At 40.4% G+C, this 19,286-nt stretch overlaps 2 protein-coding genes across 6 annotated transcripts in view; one reads left to right on the top strand and one right to left on the bottom strand.

The window, feature by feature from the left end:
- Window positions 1–2,540: 2,540 nt before the first annotated feature.
- On the bottom strand, window positions 2,541–16,494 carry CASP3 (caspase 3). Of its 2 annotated transcripts, none has more exons than XM_051790471.1 (8): window positions 16,363–16,494; window positions 12,106–12,252; window positions 10,936–11,028; window positions 8,300–8,424; window positions 7,667–7,795; window positions 5,665–5,840; window positions 5,041–5,158; window positions 2,541–3,946 (listed from the first exon to the last, which is right to left on the bottom strand). In XM_051790471.1, the coding sequence occupies exons 3-8, from the start codon at window positions 11,007–11,009 to the stop codon at window positions 3,720–3,722; spliced, it is 849 nt and encodes a 282-aa protein (XP_051646431.1). In that variant the 5' UTR covers window positions 11,010–11,028; window positions 12,106–12,252; window positions 16,363–16,494; the 3' UTR covers window positions 2,541–3,719. The 2 variants fall into 2 exon arrangements, with proteins under 2 accessions (XP_051646431.1, XP_051646432.1); XM_051790472.1 differs by having other exon boundaries at window positions 16,403–16,492.
- The window catches only part of PRIMPOL (primase and DNA directed polymerase), an 18,063-nt gene continuing 15,189 nt past the window's right edge, over window positions 16,413–19,286 (top strand). The window contains exon 1 of one of the 4 annotated variants that reach the window (XM_051790442.1): window positions 16,413–16,551. In XM_051790442.1, coding sequence (XP_051646402.1) covers window positions 16,527–16,551 — 25 coding nt within the window. In that variant the 5' untranslated portion in view covers window positions 16,413–16,526. Of the gene's footprint in view, window positions 16,552–16,604; window positions 18,700–19,286 lie in introns of those variants that run through there. The other 3 variants (XM_051790437.1, XM_051790439.1, XM_051790438.1) reach the window with 3 other exon arrangements.

Raw genomic sequence — 19,286 nt, 5'->3', positions numbered from 1 at the left:
AGCAGAGTACCCAAAGTGTGGATTCTTTTTTCAAGGATAGATTGTTTCCACAGGACTTACCAGCATTAGTGTCTGACATGCCTTTTTCTTTCTTTTTTGTTTTAACAAAACCCTATTTGAAATATGTACTCTCAGAGGTTGTTGTGGGAATAAGACAAACAGACTGCATTCAACATAAGGATTTGCTTAGCTAGAAGGGAGTACTTGACCTGGTGTAAAGTAGGCAACATGAACTGCCTCCCCAATTTCAGCCCAGGTCTATTTTCTTCATCCTTCCATTGTTTAGCATGAAATGCATTTAGTAACAAAAAAATAAAATTAGTTTTGGGGTTTTTTTCAGTTTTATTAGAAATAGTAAAAATTGTTAGGTATCTCATATGTCATCTTTGTTAATTTCATAATTGATTTTTGAAAAGTTCATTGTTCTGTTGGCTTTTCAAATCAGAAAAATACTAAGGTCAAGCTTTTTAAAAGTCTGCTGGACATGACTTAACTGATGATCCAGTTAGCCATGCAAATATATGTATCTGCAGGTGAAAACAGAGCTCTGTGCTTTCCAGCTCAGTTTGGAAACTGCAACCACACTTGGCCTGAAGGCCTCCCCCAGGGAAGTGATGGTGTGTTCCCCTCAGTGTAGTATATTCAGAAGTGTGTAACACTTCCATAAAGTGTTTTCAACCAGCCTTCCACTACTGGTGATGTTGTTTGGCAAGGAGGTCTGACTAGAGGTGGTGAGCTAAGCTCATGGTAATTGGGAAAACATGATGTAGTTGAAAGGTTGAATTTGGGTAAGAGGCAGTGGGATGGAATATTGTAATAGAGTAAATGTTTAAGAAAGACATGAGGAGAACAGGACAATGAGACAAGACATGAGGAAAAAGGACATTACCTCACCCTCTGCCTTCTCTAACAGGCTCCATCTCTACCTGCAAGTCCCACCGACTGGAACACTAGCCCTGAGCTAGAAATATATAGATGCCTTCTTGGCACCATGAAGGAATTTACTGACTTGGAGTAAAATGCAGCTCTTGTCCTGAAAGGAATTTATGTGAACATTACCCCTTTCCCTAAGCCCTAACTCTATGTCTTCCTAAACGACAGGTGTTAAGAGTGTAGAATTTGACAGAAAATAAAACTCCCATGCTTTCCAACTCCTCCTCAGAGATTTAGAGGGGCTGGGTGTGGCTAGGTTTAATTTCTGACTATAACCAATTTGGCACTGTCAGTCTGGTTGTGTTCAGTAAGATCCCAAATGCATGTTATACTGTAAGTCTGGTCTCATGTGCAACCACAGAGTCACAAATTGTGCAGTTTATTGGAGCAAGTGATCATTTCACTAGGCCTACAAAATCTAAGTGTATATTGCTAGGTACAAGTGTTCCCGGGTATGCTACAGCACAGGTGGAGGTGCAAATCTTACTGAAGAGACATCCCTGCTTTAGGGAGGAGAGAGGAGCAAGCCCACTGACTGGTCTTGCATGGTGGCTGTACTCTCATCCTCTGCCATAGAGGATTTCAAATGCCAATTTATACTTTTGGGAGAAGTGTTATTGCCAACATAAATGGTGGGGTGGAACAGCCACTTTGTATGTAAAAGAGGAACATTGAGAGTTAAAAAGTGAGACTACAAAGGCTGTGGGTCTTGCTCAAGGGAGGTACTTCCACTTAACCAATTGCAGAGATAAAGGTTAATCTGGCTTCTACCTGGTTACCCATCACCCCATTGTACCCATCACGAGGCCATCATGCCCACTGTAATCCCTCCACCACATATCTACTGACATATCTCATGGAAATCCCTTTACCACGTATCTCATGGCTGTAGGCCTCATTCCTACAACTGGTGTCTCATCGTAGCTTAGATTTTGTTTTGCTCTACATTAAAGACTATTGGAAAAGTTGTACAGTAATATTCCTTTAAAGGACCAAGAAGAATCAAGACCAGAACCTATTAAATCTAAGGGAAGAGCAAACTCTGTGACAGGACTTTTTCACAGTAAAATAACCCAGAACTCAAGGAACATCCCTATCCCCCATTACTTTGAAGCAGATTAACAGAAGTCTAGTCAGTCATTTACAAAATACAACTGTGCAGATGCTGTAATTCACAACCTACAGGAAGAAGAGGCCTTTTTAATTTTTCAACAGAAGCATGAGCAATAAATCTACCTGGAACTGCAATTTCAATGAGCTAAAATAGACCAATCCTCTCTCACAAAACATTTCTACAAGACAGTGAAAAGATTCTTCCTATCCAGCATGCAGTCATCAGAGAACTCGCCTGTTTAAATTTGCCTCCTCTGCATCCCTTTTGAACTGGCATTAGCCAGGTCTCAATCACTACTATACTCTTATGACCTGGCTATATGGCATAGAATGCTTTAAAGGGGCTTCTTTTCAACTTCAGGTGGTAAGGAGAGAAAAGGGACAAGAAAAAGGAGGAAAAGGGACAAGAAAAAGGGGGAAGAGGGACATAAAGTTAAAATTAATTTGCAAAAGCTATCAGATCCTAAACAAATAACATACATAGAAAAGCCTGATACAATTTAGGAAACAGTATTTAATTTTAAAAAAAGTACCAAATGCCTCTGGAAGTGAACATCAATTTGCTAACATTGTTTATGCTACACAATCTGAAGAGTTTCAAGTCTTGTTTTGCAAACACCCTATAGTCATTTAGTATTCTGTCTTCCTCTGATCTTAAAGAGACTGCTACAAGCTGAAACATAAGCAGAAATGTTTTACAATTTTGTAGAAGTCTGTTTTACAAAATTCAGTCAAGAAATTTACTATTTGTTAACATATTTTAGCTAAAGTTTTGTAATTAACTCAAATTGGTATTAAAGAAGTTAAATTTCTCCAGTACCACAAATCTAGGTTTTCACACAGATTACATATGGTATATATGTAGCACAGAGCAAACCCACTCTTATTTAAGGCCAGAAAGATGAAAGCAGACTGTTCAGAATGCAGACTTCCTTTTGCATTGATACAGCCCCAAATATGCTCCCTTTAGGGAGCTGCAGAAAAAGAAATTTTGGAAGACTGGTCCCTTAGGCACTCAGCTTCAAGGTCAGAATACAAAATTTATTTTTAAACAGCTACCATGTTGATATAATTGCTTTATCAAATATTCCATGCACAAAATTAAAAAATTATCAGAAAAAACTGATTGTATTCTAAACATGCTTCCTACTTGTATGTAAAAAAGTGAAATGGCTGTTTTCCACAGTTTATGCCCAAAATTATAAAAATAGTTTAGGTTAATTTATAACCTAAACTTCTAGAACTTGAGTTAAGGAGAAATGTGTGACAACGCTATCATATAATCATAATTAATACACAAAGCACATTCTGAATCTTCTTTGTAAGATATGAAACCAAACTATTTACAAGAACTGTTTTTCTCTGCCCCTTCAGCAAAGAGCAATGTAGCACCAAATAGTTCTGATAAACGATGTGATCTTTCTTCATTCTCCCCTTCCTAATTGTTTGCAATACTCAGAGCACTACTTTGAAATCTGCCTGTGCTTCAGCTACTCAAGTTTGCATTTCTAACATAGCCATACTACTCTTTACTTCTAATAACGGACATATCTAACTTTGAGATAGTTCATTGTGCCACACACAGTAGTAAACAGTTATTCAGATTTAAAAGTGTTATTTTGTACTAACACTGCATATAAATTGCAGATAAAAACATGAACTGAAAAATTCTTTTAGGAAGGGAAATAAAATTCTTTGGTGAGCATAGAGACAATACATGGAATCTGTTTCTTTGCATTAAAATCTTGTCGAGTTGAGCAGGACTCATACTCTGCCACTTTGCGATTTACACGAGTTAGAATCTGCATGAGTTCAAGCTTCCTTGCATGTTCCTTCAGCATTTTACACAGTGACTGAATAAACCAGGAGCCTTCAGCTGAATTCCTCCAGGAGTAATAGCCTGTGGAAGAGAGCAATGTCAAAGTGATCAGATGTAGCAGCCTTTGATACAGGACAGGTTAGCAATTAGGGGAACAACGCATTGTTTCCAATAGCAATCAATAAAAACTCAAAACCACCAACAAATAAAATTTAGGTTCTTCAAATTTCAAGTCAAAAGATTTTTCTAATCCTTTCATGTTTTATAATCTAAGAAAACTTTAAGTAGGTAGAAAATCAAAAGGCAGGAAAACTATCTTCTGCTGCAACAATCTTAGCCATTGATCACTTACTACTTCACAGAGTACATGAACACAAAGGAGACGAGACAGTACAGATGGAGCCAAGATGCAAAATGGATTTCAGTGTCACTGTCTTCAGGACTATGTGCATGAATTAAAGACTGAAACCTACTTCTGCTAACTGGTAATGTAAAGGGCATACCAAAGGCTCTGCCTCTACTGATTTTGCTTAAGGATGCAATGTAAATAGAGATGATATGCAAATAATATGCTGGTGTTTACCAGCCACTTCTGGACATCTGATTGCTTTGTTTTCTCAGAATAATACCTTTTCCTCCTGCTGTAAATTATTTGTACAACCCTGATTAACTCAATTTCCAGCATATGAATATTTGAGGATTTGCTAGGGAGAAAGATGTATATTCAGGGTTTGGTGGGGGTTTTGTAGGAACTGAGAGTAGCAACTACTTCAAAAAGAAATCAAATCAGTGTAGAAAAAGTGATTGAGAGAAGAAAATCCATATTTCCATGTAAGAGTGTATTGGGTCTGTCTGAGATGGAGCTCATTTCCCCACAGCAGCCCTCACAGTGCTGTGCTTTGCACTGGTAGCTAGGAAGTGTTGATAACACAACACGGTTTTGGTTACTGCTGAACAGCACCGGCACAGCATCAGCACTGTCTCCCCAACATCCCCCCTGCCCCATCATTAAGATTGGGGTGGACAAAATCTTGAGAAAGGACACAACTGGTACAGCTGACCCAAACTGAGCGAAGGGATATCCCATACTAGTGAAATCACCCACTGACTGGATACAACTAAATATTTTAATTTTTAGCATCAATAGAGGCTCACATATAGACACAATCTCTCACCTGGAGCTGTAGAATATGCATACAGAAAGTCTGCTTCTACGGGTATTTTTTGACACATTGTTTCTTCTGATCCACTGTCTGTCTCAATACCGCAATCTAATTCGGTCCCTCTACAAGCCTATTTGGTGGAAGAAGAATGGAAAATAAAATTAAAAATAAAGAAAATAAAGGCAGGGATCACGATCAGAATATTGATTTTTTTTTTTCAGGTTTTCAGATGATAATATTCTGACTAAAAAACTGCAAAAATAAAAAGAATTTACATGTCACATTTCCATTAGACTGACTCAGAAGAAAAGTAGCTAGCATTTATTTAAATCAACTACACGTTGTGGATAAGATAGGTATTCATTCAAAATTATATTCAGAAACTCTTTAAAATATTGGCTAAGTTTCTACTTAATCCATAGAATCAAGATAATGCAATCTCATCTATTACAAATACTGCCTACCTAATAGGGCAGATTGTGCCACTTTTAGATCCAAAAAGAATCTTATTCCAAAAGTAATTCCATTTAAATCAATTTTAGAAAGAATTAACTTTTTTGCACTAATAATTAGTGGGAAATGGTATTTTTTTAAGTATCTGACTGATTTGATGATAATTGTTCAGCTGTACATCACCTGAATGAAAAAGAGCTTGGGTTTTCCTGCTAAACTTCGGCACCTGTCACCTCTGAAAAGGCTTGTTAGTGCTTTCAGTTCAAGAGGGCCATCTGTACCATAGATTAGTCCTTCATCACCATGGCTTAGCAACACACAAACAAAACTGCTTCGCTTGCTGTGATCTTCTTCAGAAACTTGAAAGAAAAAAAGAGAATTACCTTTACTTCCCGCATTCCCTAAAAATTTTGAACATTTGATCCTTCCTATGTGACAGAAGTCTTTAAGAACTAATTCCCACATTTAGAAACATCCAACCAGTTTTCACTTCTGAACAAAATAAGTCTGCCTACTTTGCTTACGGAGGTTGGACACAGAAAACCCCAAACTAAAGGCCAAGCCTACCCATTCTAAGACGTGGTCACAGAACTAGGCCAGGAATACCATGAGGAAACAAAGAGAGTGTTTCGAAGACAAACCTCACTCATTCAGTAATGGTCGGTCTTGTGATCTGCGATGGGATTGATGGAAAATTCTGAGTTTTGGGAAAGGATGGAGAAGTCCTATATCTCTCTCCTTCCAATTGGAGATGCTTCAACTGCTTGGATTACATGGGAATTGAATGCAGCACGGAAGTTGCTGCTGCTGCAGGGACCTAGGTACTGGCAGTACCCCTCTCCTCTCACTTTTGACCTGTAGTGAGGTCTAGAACAATTTTTCAAGCTCTTTAAGTAAAAAATTAAGACATTTAAGCTTGATATAAAGTGTCTGTAGATTTATATCTTTTTTCCCCTTCATCTTGTGGTAGACAAAGAGCATAAAATAGATATTCTCCAATGTCTTTTGTTGCCTGACTTTGTGGGAATTGTACTTGAGGGCCAAGATGATTCTTTTGAATTTATGAAAAGATACAAATGTGGTTTAAAAGAAAGGATCCAAAAGGAACTCTGAGTGGTAACTCAATAAGATGCAAGAGTTTGTACATGAAAAATGTAACAGTCTGTACAGCTGAAGTCTTACTGTTTATTGCTTACCAAAACACTGAATCTCAATTCTGGAAAAAATGAATTATTTATATTTTTCTCAAGTGATGCACACTCAGGCATTTCTACAATCTATGGACAAGCACTGCATTTAGAAGAGTCACACTTTCAGCTACTGTCAGTAGACTGGTTGCAACTATACTAACAACTTAACCATGCCTGGGAACATTCTCTGGCATAAACATTAACCGGCACCAAAGAACCTACATCTATGTTAATAAACATTTCCATTAAAAAAAACCAAAAAACCAAGACCAGGATTGCTGCAAGCTAACTGGCTGTTGGGAATAATCACTGGATCACTTTTACTGTTGAATTGTGACCCGAAATAGTCTGGGAAAGCACTAGTAGGCATGACTCACAGTCACAGCAGAGAACTTTCCAACAGTTAACAGAATAGGTTGTGTTCCAGGGCTACCAATACCTCCAGGCACCATTTAATTTAAGGGTCTAGATGTCCAAACAAAGCAGGATTAACACAGTAGTATAAAACTCTCACTTGGGAGAAGGGTGTTTTGTTTCACAAGTTAAACAAAACTTGAGTTGTTTCTCTAGAAGAGTAACTCACTCCACACACCTGCAGTTCTGGTCCCTTGATCAGAACCTCTCTTGGGCCACACCACTAAGCATGTAGCACAGACCCCCTCTACCCCATCAAGCAGGTTTCTTTCCAACTCACAGAGCTTCAGTGATCCCAGGGTCAGAATATAAATCAGTCTGCATTTAAGGTTCAGCCTTTTTTCCAGCCTTCTTTAGAAGACGAGATAGGACATGGAGACAACAGTCATGGCACAAAAGATGGAGAGACAGCAAAGATGAATAAACATAGAAACTATGATGTACATGTCATCCTAGCAATAAATCACTGGAAGGTGTGAAATGTCATCTAAAGGAACAATGGAAGAAGAGATGTGAGGGCTAGAGATGTATTTGGAAACAGTTGTTGATTTAATACACACACTGAACATATTATTACTTACCTTTTCTCAATAGATTAAAAATGTCCTCACATGAAAGATCATTGTTGATCTTTATTTTATATCCCAACTTCATAAAAACCTCTCTGACACTTGCAGCATCCGCATCTGTACCTGAACGGGGTAGCATCCCTATACATAAAAGAAATGTGTTATTTTTTTATATGATACAGATGGCATGGTCTGATTGAGCCAAATTCTTTTCTCACTTATACGGTATCAGTCTGAAATATTCTATTATTCCAGATCCACTCAAACAGAAAAAACATTGTACTGTTACACAAGCACACCAACTCCCACTCTCTGTACCTGTATTGTAGATTTATCTAGATCTTATTTTTATATCTACCTATCTGTGGAAGGACATAAAAGGAATTTTATTTGCAAAATAGAATTCATGACTTAAAGGTAAAGCAGACTTGTACTGCCTATCAATTTTTCTCCTGGTTACTGCTATACCCTAATGTGTTCCCTCTCGGCACATTTGGAAGAATGCACCAAAATGAATCATACCCATTCAAACGACCTGATTTTTTAATGCAGTCAAAATTGGTCTGCATATTTAGTTTTGAAGAATAACACATGGCACTAATTTCTCTAAATTAAGGAAAAAAATTAAAAACTTGAAAGTAGTACCAGTACGTCTGTGGAAGTTCTTATTGTTTATTATTATGCATTCCCCCATTTCTGGATAATCCATTCTGTAACTGTAGTCTGGCAGAATTCCAGAGTCCATAGACTTGCTAGCAGGTAGGTTCCTTCTGCACAGAAACCAGACAAAATGTAGGCGTTAATTCCTGATCTCTCAATTTTCAAAGTAGTAACAACAACAGGTTATTTTAGCAAACCCAATGAAACTGGTAACGTTTGCTACTTTTTCTCTAGAAGTTCCCTCAGCGAGTTTGCTGATGACACCAAGATGAGTCGCTGTGGTTGACACCCTAGAGGGAAGGGATGTCAACTAGGCTTAAGAGGTGGGCCTGTGCCAACCTCATGCTCAACAAAGCCCAGTGCAAGATCCTGCACCTGGGTCGGGGCAATCCCAAACATGGATACAGGCTGAATAATGAGCGGACTGAGAGAAGCCCTGAGGAGAACTGGGAGGTACTAGTAAAAGAAAAACTGAATGAGCTATCAGTGTGCACTTGCAACCCAGAAAGCAAATTGCACTATTGGCTGCATCAAAAGGAGAGTGGACAGCAGGTCAAGGGAGGTAATTCTGCCCCTCTGCTGTGCTCTGGTGATACTCTATCTGGAGCACTGCATCCAGCTCTGGGGTCCCCCAGAATAAGAAGGACATAGACCTGTTGGACTGAATCCAGAGGAATCCATGATGAAGATGACTGGGGGGTTGGAGTACCTCTCCTAGGATAGGTTGAGAGAGGTAGGGTTGTTCAGCCTGGAGAGAAGGCTCTGGGGAGACCTTTTAGTGGCCTTTCAGTACCTAAAGGGGGCTACAGGAAAGACAGGAGGGGCTTCTGACAAGGACGAGTAGTCAAAAAACAAAGGGAATGGCTTTAAACTGAAAGACAGTAAGTTTAGACTAGATATTAGGAAAAAATTCTTTACTGTGAGAGTGGTGAGGCACTGCAACAGGTGGCCCAGAGAAGTTGCACATGCCCTACCTCTGGAAGTGTTCAAAGCCAGGTTGGATGGAGCTTTAAGCAACTTGGTCTAGTGAAAGGTGTCCCTGCTCATGCCAGAAAGGTTGGAACTAGAGGATTTTTAAGGTCACTTCCAACTCAAATCAGCCTATGATTCTAAGTTACATCTGTGAAATCAGTTGGTAGATTTAAGTGAAGACTATACTTGCCCAGAGGTTAAAATGAATGAAACTGTTTTGTAGAGTTATGCTCCCAAATAAAACTTTTGTTTCGGTTAAAATGTGCACATACATAATGAATTTTAATAAAAAAGTGAAGTGTCATCTGTATTTGTAGTAGCCTTCTATGCAACCTGTAACAAGCTTAAAATTTAGAATCAAGGAAGAACTGTCTTAAAATTATAATGCCTTTGCACAGGAGAATATGAAAACTTAGTTTAAGGATGCCAGCTATTACATCAACAAGGAAGCAGTTGGGTTTTCTTACTATCATGTTTTGAAAGCCATGTACCTGGAGCCAAGGTTAGCTCTGAGCATGCAAATCTGTTCTGAATTCTAACCGAAAGTCATATTACCATTGAATTTTCAAAAGTAAACATTCAAAACCTAGAGAGATGTGGCAGATGTGTGCTCCTTTTCTGCTTAAGCAATAGCCACCAGTAGTAGTCATGATGGCTGCATCTGGATGAAGTTGGACTTTGGGGAGACAGATAACACAATAGCTAAGGGCCACAAATCTTCCTCAACATCTAAGGGCTAGCTGAGCATGCACCATCCCAAAACATGGCTGGTATGCAAATACAACTGTAAGTCAATTGTCTTACTCCATATATAGCATAAAGCCCAGGGCCCCCTGAGCTCTCGTGCATGGCAGTGGGCTGCACACCACGATCTCCCCTTTAACAGGGATGCCTCTCAAGATTACTCCTTGAGGCTGAGAGATTCCTTGCTGCAATAGATTCTTGGTAAGTAATTGATAGCATGCTAAACTTTAAAAGTCTCATTTGAGCACATGGGTAAGTGGTTACAAGACTGGGGGCCTATCATACTGTATTTTACAAATAAAAAGTCTGTAATACTCTTAAACCTGATTTTCATTGAAATATTAAAAAGAATGACTTCAGAACCAAATTAATTTCCCAAAGAGAGTATAATCTGATGACAGTGCTAGAGCAGTGTAACAACCAGCTGGCACCAGGAAGAACAGGCCTGCGTTTCCTCCCTTTGACCCCATAAGTTCTTCTTGCACTTCTGCTTCCACACACACAGCCCCTACAGCAGGTCAGCTCAAACAGCTGGACTGTCTGCCACAGGTTCAGGTCAGCTCTAAAAGCAGTTCAAGGAAAGGGGTGAACATTTAGTCTAGGGTGAGACACAGATGTGTCTTTTCAAGAAGAGCTAACCACCTCATAATCCTGTTAAGCCCAGTCTAGCTGCACCTCAAGTATTTTGCTTTTTAGTTCTTTGTACATGCATGTGGCCTGTTCTGTCAGACACTGTACATTTTCGAAGTCAATACAACTCTAATAGTTGTTTATTATTATAAAAATTTACCATACTTGAAACTTTTCTTCTTAGCATTATTTCTTCTATGGCTCTTGCCTTCAGTTACAGCACAAGATTCTTCAAGACTTAAATTGAAGACTTAAACCAAAAGTATCTCACTTACCCTTTGAAACCTGGAATAGATTTTGCATCTGTCAGATCTGCCCCCAAAGGTGGTCCATCTCCAATGTCTGCCATTATGGCTTTCAATTATCAGCTTGAAAATGTAAGAAAATAGAAATATTATGACAATTCACTGAATAACTTTAGCCTAGAAGTATTAGCAGACAAAAAAATAGCATCTCGGAGTAATTCCTACATATTTTATCTTTGAAAGAAGAACATGAAATATTTTTCTAAATTATTGCATTCTAAAAGAACTCTGGGAAAAAGTCAGACCAAATCATTGAAAAGGCCTACAAAAAGCAGGCTAAGAGACAAACAAATTAAAAACAATCTTTAAAATATTGCAATGTTCCTACATGCACTAGAAATTGAGAACCAAAAATCAAGCAGTACAAATTATTGGATATGTGCAAAAATTAACACAGAAGATTAGATTTTGGGTCATAGTATTTTGAGAAATGAGTAATTTCTCTGCATTCTGTTTGAAATGAAACATCACTGCATCCCATTCTAGCTGTGTATGTGAAGGCAATTGCAATATAAATTACATAAAACCACAACAATATAACTTCAAATAGTTGATGAAATGAACCCTATGCTGTGGGCTGCTATTTACTTTTATTAGAACACAGGACAATAAATTATGATGGATACCAAGCCAGAAATCAATTAAAAATCATTAAACCTCCCCCACAATTACTCTGTGTGTATTCATGGAACACATTACCAAAAGTTACCTTAAGCCCAAGTTTTGTAAAACCATTAACCATCATAAATTTAAATCACCACATAGGACAAAGTGATAAATGCTTAGAAGTGCTTAGACCTCAAGAAACAAACAAGGCACTAAAAGGCAAGAATTTAACAAGAACCTACTTAGCAGATATATTTATGGTAAAGAGAAATGCATAAACAACCAGATCAAGTAGTAAGGTTTACTGGTCAGATATGATGATGATTCTTATTTAAGGCTTAAGTTCTTTGGTGGCAAACTATATTTGCCATCTTACATCATCATAGTATTATTATATTAAGTCTCAACTTCGTATCTACAGAACATCAGAAACATCCATTTTCTGTGGCAACCATTACTGATGCATCAGAAGCACTAATCTGTTGATGTATAACCTTCTGTCTTTCCTTGTTTCTTAAGAAGACATTTACTTACGTTTTTAGTGACTTCAAAAGACCTTCAGGGTTACTCTGAATACTATTTCTTTGTATATTGGAGCACTGATGTAATTAAGAAATCTTCCTCACCAAATTATTCCAGACTTGAGAACTGTATTATGTAATGCAGCAAACAGGAAATTTCCTGAAAACCAAATTGCACAAGTATTAAATAAACTCAGTATTTTAGAAATAAAATGTCTAAAATACATTCTAGAAATTTAGAAATTTACTTTAAAGACAGTATCATGGGGCAGGAACTAAAGCAACAATGATAAACTTGACTGCATAGCACCATGATCTGGATTCATTCATTCTAACGTCAAAGTCTAATTCATTAAAAGTTCCCTATGAGGAAAAAAGACAAGCAATTCCAAAGGTTACCTATGACCTGTGGCCTGACAGTGATCCAACCCTACACCTTATAACTGTGCACTGCCAATAAAGTCTAGTTTACAATGACAACTGGTGTGTCCACGCAGCTCTAACTGAAGAGCAGAGCTTCTGATCCCTGGGAAGCAGAAAGAATGGCTTCCATTGACAAGAACACTAGAGTTCCCCTGCTCCTGCACAGCCCAGCTTCCAGGAGTTTCTCTGCTTCTTTCAACCCTCTCCCTACCACAGTCATCCTTGGCTTTGGTTTCCAGCTTTCCTGAGGTCTCAGCCTGAAACTTTTGAGCAAAATTTTATTTGTAGGAAAACATCCAACCAGATCGACCCACAATTCTGATGCAACTCAGTGCTGTTCGTTCTTCTGGAGAAGCACTATGTGCAAAAGCACAACCCAAAACCTTCACTATGAATGGGATTAATAGGAGAGACAAGGAAAAGGTTTATTTCCTTCCTCACTCGTTCTTTGTCTACCAACAGTAATAAACAACTACACCACATAAAAAAGCACAGCATTATGTACGATCTCTATCATCGAAACTTGCCAGCAGGTGTACTGACAGCAGTGTAGCCATGTCAGGACAGAAATCAACTTCTGCTAAACCCCCAGGTGTTTATCCCAGCTTTTTGATACTGTGAAGATCTGCAAGTACATGAAGCACAGGGTGTAAACTAGTAAATGTGTGCCTACATGAGCTGTGGCCAGCTCCTCTCCATCATATGAGCCAGCCTGGGCTACCAAGAGCTACTTGGAGGAAGACTCACCCAAAGTATATGGCAAGCTAAGAGCTCTGGCCAACAGATCAGATCTTGCAATCGTTAGGTAGGGTAAGTGGATCACTAGGCTGTCTTGAGTTCACATCAGGTGTGCTCCAACCAAAATGCTACATCCCTTTAGGGACTGGTTTTAGTAAGCTGGTTTAGTAATGGTGAGAACACCACTGGTGAACAGCAGTAGACTTAAGTAAGCAAACTGGAGACCTAACTGGCTGCAAGCACTGAGTGCTTCTACAACATAAATGATAAAGCATGCTGCAAACACTAAGAGAGATCTTCAACATTTAAGTAACCTTAAATTATGACTAAAACTGCTGTAATTGATCGAATGCCAAAGAAACAATGAAATTGGAAAAAGTAGCTAGCAAAACCTACAATTACAACAAACTATAGTACTTTGTTTCTGAAAAATGTAAAACACATTTTGTAATACCATATCATAAAAACATTTCTTATTAAAGCCTCTGCAAGCCTAGCTCGCAACCTACAGTTTCGATTGTTTAATGAAGTGTTAGAGCTCACTGCATTCTACTTCATCACAATTGGAGCTTGTCTAAGAGACTTTAGAGAAGCTAAAGAGATTGTCTAGAAAGGCTGGTTAGAACACGTTAGGTATTGAAATTCTCATGCTTCATCTTCAGAACAGAATCTGTAACTCACCTTTAATATTCATCAATTTCTGAGCACCTTAAGGCACCAAGTCATCTGCACTTGTTTAAAGAACAAAAGACATCCACAAGGAGGTATCTCTTGTTGCTAGGCACTCAAAAGCACGTTTTAACCAGCAGCATGTTTTCTGCTCTAAAGCACTGGTCAGGGTAACAGCAGTGCTCTCTGGAGGATGATGCTGATTCTAACAGACTAAGAATTGCCTCATCTTGGTTTAGGTAATGCAGTGATGCCATGCTCTTTCAAGCACAATACACATTTCCCTGTGGAGGATGATCTCATCCTATTAGGGATGGAGGGGGTGGGGGAAGGAGTGAGGGGAGCAGGAATCATGACAGTGCATTAAGAATTTGATGAAAAAATGTTATTCTTCTCCTTGATACTATTTTCTGTTATGTAAGATGAACTTTCAACTGTAAGGAAACGCAAAAACAAGTAGCTGAAAAGAGCAACAGCATTTTTGTAATCCAGCAGAATATATTCTGTAGGTTTTAGGAAGTTTATTTTCCAATACTTTATCTAAAAAAAATACAGGTTGTTAAAAACGCTATGACACAGAGACAATGAATATAAAGATGATGCTGCAATGATCTTTACAGGTACTAAGTAGTAAAAAACAAAGTGGTTCAAAAAGGTCCAAAGCTACGCTTAGCAAGCTAACAAAAAACGACCAATGTCTCTCTGTATAGCAATAAGAGAAAAAATATTTTTCCTTCTATAAATGCAGCTGTTACAATGCTTTTCTTTTGATAGGAAAATTATATATAAAACAATTTTTTACTCCCTTCCAGCCTGGATTTACTTGTTCTTCCTGGACCTAATGAAAACAAATTCACATCATCATGTATCACCACTGCCATACGAACCATCAGGTTTCTTTTTAAAGGTATTTATTTGAAATGAGAACCAAAAAGAAAAATGAATGACACAGTGATAAAAATAATACCAAAGCTTCTCAGATAGGGAAGGAAGCAAATAACTGAATTGCAAACCAGGAGAGACAAGACAACACACCTTGAGTATATATCTGCTGCTACAAAGCAATGATTGTAGCAGTATTAAAACACATGTCCAAAACAGACATCAGTATTGTAAAACACGTCCTTAAAGATTACAAAAGGGCACTTTTCCACCTCACATGACTGCAAGAGAAAATGTCAAGCATTCAAAGAAGATATTTTATGCACAGAAACATATATATGGCATATTGCGATAATTTGCATGCAGACATGCAATTAAAACGCTTCCATTCTACAATGTACAATGCTAAACAATAATTATCTGATTAATAACATAAGGAAAAAATAGAAGCTGACTATATGAAAAACTGAAAAACATTTGAAATATACCAATATATTTTCCATATGACAATATCCCCCTACTAAATACTGCTACCACTGACAGAAGCATGCCAATTCTGTGACAGCCTTTCCCATTACTTCTGGTCTGGATGTGGTAGTTGGAAAGCCCAGACACCGGGCCAGCACTCTGATCTTCCAAAAGCAAACAGACTTCTAGTCAGTCAGCATTAAGATGCAAAATTAGCAAGAGCTGAAATTATTCCGAGTGTAGATGGGACCCTTGCTTATTAATTCACCAATACCAATTAAAACACATCACCAATGCAATAAGCAATAGCCTTATCGGGCTCCTTAACATCGACGGCATGATGTGTTAGTTTGAAACCTGCCATCTGACAGGCAGATAATTGAAGGAGAGAACTATGAGTCAAAGGGTAAAAGACTAGATTAGAAAAGGTTAGTCACAGTGTCTGTGAGAGTTTCAAACTAATTTCCTCCAGCACTGGCACGGCCGGTACACACGAGGTTTAACCCGCTTTTTTTGGTAGATCCAGATGCAGATTCTGACCCTGCGCTTCCGGTTAGTTAATGATCTACCAGGGGGGGACACCAGAGAGCAGCTTAGAATTAAAGTGCCTTTTTTTTTTCTTTCTCTTTTCTCCTGTTTTTTTGTTTGTTTGTTTGCTTGTTCGTTTGTTTCGGCAGTTTCTCCACAAAAGCAGAGCAAACTGTCTACCTTAAGCTTCTGGAAAACTCACAGCCGAGGTCCCGCGCCCCGCCCCGGGCAGGGGGAAGCGGCGGGCGCCGGGAGAGCACCGCGGCCGCTCTGCCGCCTGGCCCCTGGGCAGGGCGGGACGGACCCCTGCCCTCAGCACTGTCGGACCCGCCGTGCCGGGAGCCCCGCGGGGCCCCGGGGCAGCGGCGATGCGGCGCTCTGAGCCAGGCCCGCCCCCGGCGATCCGCGACTGCCCTCCTGCCCCCCGCAGCCGACCTCCTCTGGAGGAGATGCGGGCGGCCACGCGGAGCTGGAGAGCTACAGCCCGGTCTACCCCACCCCCCGCCGCTTTGTTTGGCCCCACCACCGCCGCGCCCGCATCCCTGCCGCCGCCAGCACCCACCGCCTCTGCCGCCCGCCCGCTCTCGGCGCTGCGCTCCAACCTGCCTTCCCCCGCGCTCGGCTGGGCTGCGCTGGGCACGGCTCGGCGCCGAGGGAACCCCGCGGCAGTGGGCCCGCCCGGCGCGGCGCTGGCTCCTCCCCGCGCAGGGCGGGCAGGCCGCCCCAATGGCGGCGGCGAGTGGCGGGGGAGGTGAGTCGGTGCCGGCAGGGAGCGGCCTCGGGGGGTCGGGGAAGGCGGTCTCGACGTGCGGGGCGGCTCCCGGAGCCGAGGGGAGGCGGTGCGAGGCCAGGATGAGCCAAGGGGCTGCCGGTCCGTGCCCCACGGGTGCGCTCCGGGACATCCTTTGGTCGGACGCTGAACCGCCGTGCCCTGCGGGGTCTGAGCGCTGAGCCGGGAACTGCTGCACTCGCTGCTCTTCGGTTCGAGTGGTGTCACCTAAACCCCGTTAGGTTTGGCCTGTTGTTTCAGTTCCTCTGCCTGCTGAGAGAAATGTAGCATTCTGGTACGTTTGCACCATGCTGGTGTGGCCTCATCTTGAATACTGTGTGCAGTTTTGGGCACCACAATATAAGAAAGATATTGAGCTGTTAGCGTCCAAAGGAGGGCAACGAAGATTGTGAAGGGCCTTGAGGGGAAGCCATATGAGGAGCCGCTGAGGTCACTTGGTCTGTTCAGCCTCATCTGAACAGATGGAAAAGATTTCTCACCCAGAGGGTGGTTGGGCACTGGAACAGGCTTCCCAGGGAAGTGGTCACAGCACCAAGCCCGACAAAGTTCAAGAAGTATTTATATGATACTCTCAGGCACGTGGTGTCATTCTTGTGTCTGGTCCTGTGCAGGCTTAAGGGTTGGATGTGATGATTCTTAGGGGCTTCTTCGAACACAATATTCTGTGATTCTGACAGAATGGTGGTTTGTTAAGTCAGTAATCTGTGGGGACAATTACCAAACAAGCAGCCACCTTCCAGACCTTGGCGTGTGAGATCCCCCCAGCTGTGCTGGCCTGTACCGCAGCAGAACCTGCCCCTTGGGTGAGGTTATTGCCCACCATGCACAGTCAGAGCCTCAGGCCTATAAAACCAACAGACAGGTACACTCTGAATGTCCCTGCCTGCCTGCTGATCTGCCTTGCACAACACCTCTCTAAAGCTGAGGGCTGGTTTTGGCTTCACTATCAACTTTCAGGTCAGTTAGTTTCATATTTGTACAGTGACCTTCCATAGCAGACGTCAGAGTAAGATAACGTTGGAAAATACGTATTCCAGCTTCTCACAACAGATACTAACCTACTTTTTGAGGTCTTATATACCTGGTCTAAAATACTGAGTTTTGCACAGAAGTCCTCAAATCTTAATTTGAGGAACAGATTGCCCAGAGAGATTGTGCAGTCTCCCTCACTGAAGATATTCAAGAACCATCTGGATGCAATCCTGTGCTTCAGTGGAGGGGTTGGACCAGATGACCCACTGTAGTCCCTTCCAACCTGACCCATTTTCTGATTCTGTGATTGTACAGGCCACTTCCTCTCTTAGGAGGGCAAGATGAAAATTTGGTGCTCCTTGTTGTTGTTGAGGGAAGATGAGTAGTGTTTGTCGGTATGCCACAGGTCAGCTCAACATAAGGATAACTCAGCTAATTTTCACTAACATTAAGAAATTTGACAATAGAGGCATCATTATTTATTATGGTCTTCTAAGACTGGAATCAGTAGCTGGGAGAAAATCTCATGGATTTATTTGTGTCAAGGACCATGAATTCTGCCAGAGAGCTATGTTGCATGATACATACTGGCCAGGAAACAACTGTAATTACGTTATTTTGAGTAGCAATTGATTTGCATGTCTCAGCTTCAGCTCTCAGCAGGTGTGGATAGTGTGTTTTATCATAATCATTACAGATTGTTGAGCCTTTTTTTTAAACATTTTTAAAACCATTTCAGAAATGCCTCATGCTACAGGGGAAAGACAAACATAGATGTGTGATTTCATCATATGTGTCCCTACATTTTAGTAAAAAAAAAAAAAATACAACACCAAACAGAAAAAATCTCAAACCAACCATATAACCTGGTATGAAAATACAGGATGTCAACTGTGCTCAGCAGTAACCAGACGAGTAGTCCTCCATCAGAGAAACTGAAATAGCAAGTTCTTCAAGTCATCTCTCGGGAGACATTTTCCCAGGCTCTCCATCCTGCTCGGTCAATAACACTGAAGTCCAAACATGTTGGGGACAAAATTTCTTTCTGTCAAGTAAAATAAAAATAAGTACTCCCCTTACTTTTGGTGGGACAGAAGAGAGGAAGATGAAGCGTGAATTCCCCAGTGAATTCAGAAGGTTAGTCTGTAAGTGTAAATTGTACATGCTCTAAATGGATGTGCTGTGTTATAGTTCATGCAGGAACTGAAGTTACCTTGAAAAGACTGACATGTTGGACTGCTGAGAATCTGAGAGTGTTTGGACTGCAAAGAACAGTGATAGGTTTAAGTTTTAAAGTAAGGGTCATCAACCTTCTCCCAGGTTCAGATATCCTCCCAGCTGTGTTTCTCCAAAAATATAACCTAATGTAACTAGAAACTTTAAAATGAATAGAGAACTACAGAAATTCTCTTTCACTTTCCTTTTTTAATGGTCACCTTGTGGGAAAGTGCTGATGTAGGGAATGTCCTCTGTACCCATTAATTTACAACAGAGCCAACAACATGAAAATGAAATGAGGGTTTTGCTAGCAATTCTGAGAAATGCTGATTGCTGTCTGTAATTTAACTTTTCGTTCCCCAGGAAGAAACTAATTGCACAAAAAGGGAGTGGAGGAAGTGCATAGGTCAGAAGACTGACAAAATCTATAGGAATAATATTTTTGACCCCTGTTAGAGAAAAAACATTCTGTTATTAAGACTTGATATAGGCACTAAACTATCAAA

The sequence above is a fragment of the Manacus candei genome, unplaced genomic scaffold, assembly GCF_025592945.1.
Source record: "Manacus candei isolate 608988 ecotype Guabito, Panama unplaced genomic scaffold, ASM2559294v1 h1tg000028l, whole genome shotgun sequence".
Taxonomy (NCBI): Eukaryota; Metazoa; Chordata; class Aves; order Passeriformes; family Pipridae; genus Manacus; species Manacus candei.
The sequence above is the reverse complement of the archived record's forward strand: the minus strand, read 5'-3'. Positions and strand labels throughout refer to the sequence as shown.

What these genes read in the sequence shown, in the direction of transcription:
- CASP3 (XM_051790471.1), bottom strand. Translation starts at nt 11,009, where the DNA reads ATGGCAGACATTGGAGATGGACCACCTTTGGGGGCAGATCTGACAGAT. An exon ending in TTTTAATCTATTGAGAAAAG is followed by an intron (nt 5,841 to 7,666) that starts GTAAGTAATAAT and finishes TTTTCTTTCAAG; the next exon opens with TTTCTGAAGAAGATCACAGC. An exon ending in TGCATATTCTACAGCTCCAG is followed by an intron (nt 3,947 to 5,040) that starts GTGAGAGATTGT and finishes TCTCTTCCACAG; the next exon opens with GCTATTACTCCTGGAGGAAT.